Source organism: Leiobunum rupestre, chromosome 8 (assembly GCF_980474605.1).
Source record: "Leiobunum rupestre chromosome 8, qqLeiRupe1.1.hap1, whole genome shotgun sequence".
NCBI classification, from domain to species: Eukaryota; Metazoa; Arthropoda; class Arachnida; order Opiliones; family Sclerosomatidae; genus Leiobunum; species Leiobunum rupestre.
The window spans coordinates 18,774,828-18,780,889 of record NC_143391.1 but is presented as its reverse complement, the minus strand read 5'-3'; the positions used below and the strand labels follow the sequence as shown (position 1 = coordinate 18,780,889).

Here is a 6,062-nt window from a genome sequence, read left to right as displayed (position 1 = left end):
TAGTGGACGACTAGTTCACTTCCTGTTGACGTTGTGACGCATACCACATGAAAAAGACCAATGCCCGGAATGCCGTCCAATTTCTAATATCATATAATGACTCGCACACCCAAGAAATCATTGACTGCGTTAGAAATCGTAGATATCCAAATATCCACACCAAATGTATTTACAAGAAGCAAAAACCTTACCATCAACAAAGCACAGAGAGCCACTTTACTAACCGCCAGCTTTTAAAGCAATTAACGTTAAATTATCTCCTTTGAATTAACAGAACTATATATAGGTCGTTAAGAAAGTGGACCACCCACAGGGTCTACCCTTTAACCCTCTAATCTCGGCTGACTGCGCTAAAACAAGATTTAACCTTTAAAAAATACCAGATTAGGCCTTCATAAATTCATTAATAAAAAAAGACTTTATTACCTATTATGCTTACGATGCCTGTCTTAATTTCAGTGAATCTAAGCAGCTATCGGTGGTTCTGTGGTAGAGCGCTCGACTGCCAAGCCGAATGGTCTGGGTTCGAAACCTGGGTGGCGCATTTGTTTTTAATCAATAGAGAAACGCTAAATTAGAATTTCTTCAATGCAATAATTTCAATTTCAATTCTATTTCAATTAAACCAAAATTTCGTACTCTATTAAATACGCTTCCGATAAAGCTGAAGGTCTAATTTTCAATAAGGCGTAACAAGTGTCGGTGGTTCTGTGGTAGAACGTCCGCCTGTCAATCAGGAGGTCTCGGGTTCAAATCCCGCCCGATGCGATCGCAAATTGATACTAAGACGAATACCGTGTACAACTGGTGGAAACCCTGCCATTGGACGTTGAGAGGTAGCATTACACTCAGCACTCGGTCCGTCCCAAAGTCATTAAGAAGAAGTTGGAGAGAAAACGCCCATATAAACACAACAGACTCAACATGCACATCCATCAGAACACAAACACAACAAATTCAACACTCACAACCTACGCATAAACATTACAAAAACGTAATACACCAAACCGTCACGACGGTGAGTGAAAAACACCATCCAAACCAAACCGCAAATGCATCCGTTAACGCTCACCGTCACACGGTGGTTTTGCCAACCCTTTGAGAAACTGCGTACGCAGTGATTACACTTTGCACCGAAAATGCGAACGCGTTCGCAGTCCTGACAGACAGACACACCCACAGACCCACCCACAGACAGACACGGTCGTTGTATAACCCCTCCTAGGGGACTTTGTCCCCTCGGAGAGGTAAAAAACCATTTTATATAAATGTAGGATATAGATACATTACTGTTACATTTATATTTTTAATATTCCTCGCTGTATAGTGATTAGCTACAGAGGTATCATAAGTAACATAGCCAATAAGTATGACACTTTCTAAAATGTTAATACGAATTTCCCTTACAGAACCTTGTGTAGTAATAGTACATTTGAATAACAAACAGAAGTGGGTGGTACTAGGCGGTATATACGAACAAATAAATTAATAATAAATAATAAATAGGCCTAATAAATAATAATTAATAATATATAATAAATTAATAATTAATAATATATAATAAATTAATAATATATAATATATAATAAATTATAATTAATAATTAATATATATAATTAATAATATATAATAAATAATAAATTATAATTAATAATTAATAATTAATATATATAATTAATAATATATAATATTATCTCGACATGATAGCACCAAAGACTTGGGTGCAGTGGCGCCGATCCCATGGGGGCAGCGGGGCCGAAGCCCCCATTGGTAAAACCGCCGATGTTAAAGGCCGTTTACTTTTAAGCATCCGTATCAAGAAAGTGTTGCCAGCAGCCTCATTCCAAGTTTATTAGTGAGCTTCGGCCCCCATTGGGGAAAAAAGCGATCGGCGCAACTGCTTGGGTGTTATATTTGACAAAGGCCTGTATTTTCATAGTCAAAATGTCAAATTCATAAAACATTAGGTTCCTGTAAACGCTTGTTGGGAGTAATACTCAAACACGCGAGAAATATAAGATCTTCTCGTCATTTTGTTTTATTATTTCAGGCCCTTGTGCGCTCAAGAGCGATGTTTGGTTCCTTAGTTTCAGGCGACGTAGTCTAGATTATCTTTGATTAGGCCCACGTTCAAGTGTTGCCAGATCACTAAGTAGCCCATACCATAGAAATCGGAATTTTTAATCGGCGGGTGCGGCAAAATTTCAAAATTAATTCTAGTTAGTTATTCCGATTTCTATGGTCAAAAGCAAGTTCCTGTTGGTATGATTATATCATTTATCTTATAACCATAAAAACTTTTACAAAATTAAAATTTGCAATATAATAATGAATCACACAAATTAATTAGAATTTGATTTTAATACATTTTTAATAAAAAAACTAAGGAAAATTTAACTTTTTGAATATTTAACATGTTCTACTTCATCTTATCAACTGTATTATATACGAGTTAGATTTTTAACTATTTGTATACTGATGTATACAAATAGTTAAAAATCATTCATTATTATATTGCAAATTTTAATTTTGTAAGTTTAAATGTTTATAATATAAATGATATAAACATTCCGACGGGAACTTACTTTCGATTTTAGTTTAACCGTCAAACTGCGCCTGAGCGGCCTTTGTGGAAAAATAGGGGATATTATTATCTTTGCCAAGGTACTTTTCTGTACTCTATAGTATGCAGACAGTGTCAAGCTGTCAACACAAATAAAGTAAATTTTTAACTTAAGAAACACAAAATATAATTTTAAAGGGTTATTGGTTTTTAAAAAATAAAACAATCATTTGTTTTTCAAGTTTATAGTTTTTTTTTACATTTATGTATACAAAAACAATGAAGTTTTATTAACAAATATTCCATTTATACTCTTTTTTATATATATTTATAACTACAAAAACATTGAATTTGGGGAAATTAGTAAGTTTGCGTCGTGTAAAACGCGAAACAATTTTTGGTTGCAGCTCGGAGGCGGTCGTCATCAAAAATGATTCTCAGTCTAAAATAGAGATAAATCTGATTAGGTTTAATTATTCGCCGTCTATTAAATTTTACATTGGCAACTTACTTTAGGCGCGCTACAGAAACCGATATTCCCGGTAAGTGAGCAGCTGAGCTATGTGCTCCAACGAGATATTACTCCGCCGATATCTCATGATGGCACCAGCGACAGAAAACATCCTTTCGACAAGGGCGGAGCATGCCGGGATGGAAATAACGCGCCGGACCAAATAAGCGAGAGTGGGAAAACGTCTTTCATTGGTTGCCCAGTAATCTAAAAGACTAACGTCCTCCTGTTCGCAAATGTTTTCTGCCAGGTAGGTTTTCAATTCTTTCTCATATTGAGTGGTTGTCTTTTGTGGAGGATTTATGGGGGCCATTAAGTGGGGAAAACGGACGGAAGGTTTTGACTTTTCGTTTTTCTTGGGATTTTCCGCCGTGGTTATACTAATTATCTTTAAGAACTCCAAAATAGTTTCGGTTGCCGTCTTGATATTCGGAGTTTGAAAATTAATTAAATCGCCTTCTATTTCCGGCAGGTCTTGCGGATCAAAATTGAAGGCCGGGTCGCTGTAGATTTCTATATAAAAATACGTTAGTTCCGGATTATACCATTAAGACAACAGTTTAACGAACCTTGAAACAGAGTTGTTTTTTGCCAAGGGTCCAGGATGGCAGCGGCTATATACTCCGAGTCTTTAATTTCTTCTTTAAATCGGCTGGACATATTTGAAAGTAAATTTGATTGAAATTTTCTTAACGATGGTATTTCGAGGGCTTTAATTTGGGTGAAAATGGTCATTAGCTGACCAATGACCAAATGAGAAGTCGGCCCGTTGATTTGGAAGGCTTCTGTTGCAATCTTAATTGGCTTCAGTAATGAAAGAATGTCCATCATTATCTTGCAATCGCCAACGCACGGAACTTCAAGGTCGTTGGGGCATTGCTTAGCTTCTCTCGCGTCCAAAATGGTATCACGGAGCGCTTTCAACATTCCGACCTATAGATAAATAATTTACGTGTTTTAAAATGGTTTTTTCTTCAATAAATCAATAAATTAAATTAGATCAGCGTTTAAAAAAGGCTTACCTCAGTTAAACGCTCCAATGCGAAATAGACGGCGTTCCACCTGACACCTCCAATACTGCGGACGTCCAAATGAGAAGGAGAACGATGCTTGAACGCTTCAGTCCATTTGGGAGAGCGATGCAGGAAAGCGATCCAAGCGCTTACACGCTCGATCATTCCTTTCACTGCATCGCTGTTCTTAATTGACTTATTCACTACAAGCTGTAGTGAATGCGCAATGCATCGCTTCCTTACCCATAATGGACTGTCATCCAGTACCTCCTGTATAACTTCTTCCGGCGTTGTTACAAAATCTTCATAAATATGTTCCGCCGTGATCTCGGGTTCGAATTCATTTGGTTCATTTAAAAACCTTTCCGGGTGAAATATCTGGTTTAACGAATCCCAACCTATAGACAATTTTTTTTAAATATATTAATCAAATGAAATTTAGTATAAAACTTAGAAACACTGTCATAGATAGGGGTGTAGAGGACTGAGAGCTAGTCACAAGAGAGACTATACAACGGGCTTGGGTGCCGTTTCGCGTCCGCTCGCTCTCTTGTCTCGGATAGCGTTTACAGAGGGCGATTTTCTTACCGTGAAGACGTCAATCCGTGAATAGCTCTCAGAAAAAATTCCCCAAAGAGACATACATATTAAAAAATATTATAGACTTATTGTTATACCTTCATCTAAAATGTGAGTGTATTTTGAATCTCCTGTCCAGTCATCGTCGTCACTCCCCACTGGTTCTGGTTCAACCTCCCCGGATGGTTTTTCACGTACAGTAAGCCCGGTTACGGTCCATTTTTTTTCCAAGACATCGATCATGTTCAATGCCTTGGAAATATTCTGGGCATTGTCGGCGCATACGCTATATATCTAAAAATATTTTCTTTAACCAAATGTTAAAACATTATTAAATCAATATCGAACTGCAAACTATAACAAGTTCGAAACCTGGATATACTCACCATTGAAGGAGCAAGCCCAACAGAACTCAGAATCTCCTTTAGTTTCGTGGCAATATTATCCGCGGTATGGCTACCGGGAAAATGAAGGAATGACAAAAGGAGGTTTCTAAACTTCCAAGACTTGTCGATAAACTGAGTCCTCACTCCCAATACGGATTCTCGCATCCTACTGCTCCAAAGGTCGAGCGTCAGGTGAACTTCCTTCGGCTTTAAGTTGGTCAGCAAGGTCTAAATATAGATTTTAATTACCCACTAATTAGCTAAACACCGGTTTTTTTAAGCTCATAACATACTTTCATTTTTGGCAGTAGATCGCTTTTAACGGTATTTTCAATACCCCTGACCAATGTCCGACGCGACGGCACTTTCAAGTCAGCGTTAGCGTATTGAAATGCCATCTTTAGACCCTTCCCTTCTACGACAGAGAAAGGTAGGCCGTCCATGGCGACCATGTTAATTAGAAATTGGAGAAACGTAACATTTTTCACTTTTGTTAAGTTGTCCTCTAGTTTCGCCTTTTTTCGCCTAGGGGCTTCGGGGAAAAAAGTAACTTTTTCGGCTGAACGTTTTTGGTCTTTGAGGCGCAAAACGACTTTGTGAACGTCCTGTAAATAGCGTTTTATATAATTTAGAATATAAAATATAAAAGAGTTAATCAAAATTAACATTGTGTTATACCGTAACGTGGCGTTCCCAATTATGGGCGTTGTTAATGGGAGTTTTAATTTCCTTATCGCAATAATTGCAGACAGCCACAGCAGTCCTGCTACCTGCACTTTTGATTGATTGACAGCTTCCAACGTAAACGCAGTGCTCTTGAATATTTTTATATCCAAAATCACCATCGTAAAAAACCGTTTTAAAACCATCATCAATTAGGTACGCTTTGGGAGCAGAATTAGGCGAAAGCCGCAAAATTTCTTCAAGTTCGCTAACAGACGACTTGGAACTCGTAGAACTACACGGCGAAGGAGGTTTACTCGACATACTCTACGGAAATTAAAAAATAA

General features: G+C 37.5%; 1 protein-coding gene across 1 annotated transcript; it reads right to left on the bottom strand.

The window, feature by feature from the left end:
* Positions 1-3,332: 3,332 nt before the first annotated feature.
* On the bottom strand, positions 3,333-5,450 carry LOC149932613 (uncharacterized). Its single transcript, XM_090157149.1, has 8 exons — positions 5,346-5,450; positions 5,053-5,280; positions 4,765-4,960; positions 4,355-4,485; positions 4,097-4,297; positions 3,644-4,007; positions 3,419-3,587; positions 3,333-3,360 (listed from the first exon to the last, which is right to left on the bottom strand). Exons 1-8 carry the CDS (start codon positions 5,448-5,450, stop codon positions 3,333-3,335), a joined length of 1,422 nt encoding a protein of 473 aa, XP_090013275.1.
* Positions 5,451-6,062: the final 612 nt, after the last annotated feature.

Coding starts and splice junctions, on each gene's coding strand:
- LOC149932613 (XM_090157149.1), bottom strand. CDS start 5,450: ATGGCATTTCAATACGCTAACGCTGACTTGAAAGTGCCGTCGCGTCGG. Junction 5,281..5,345: donor ATCTACTGCCAAAAATGAAA/GTATGTTATGAG, acceptor ATCTATATTTAG/ACCTTGCTGACCAACTTAAA. Junction 4,008..4,096: donor CATTGGAGCGTTTAACTGAG/GTAAGCCTTTTT, acceptor ATTTATCTATAG/GTCGGAATGTTGAAAGCGCT.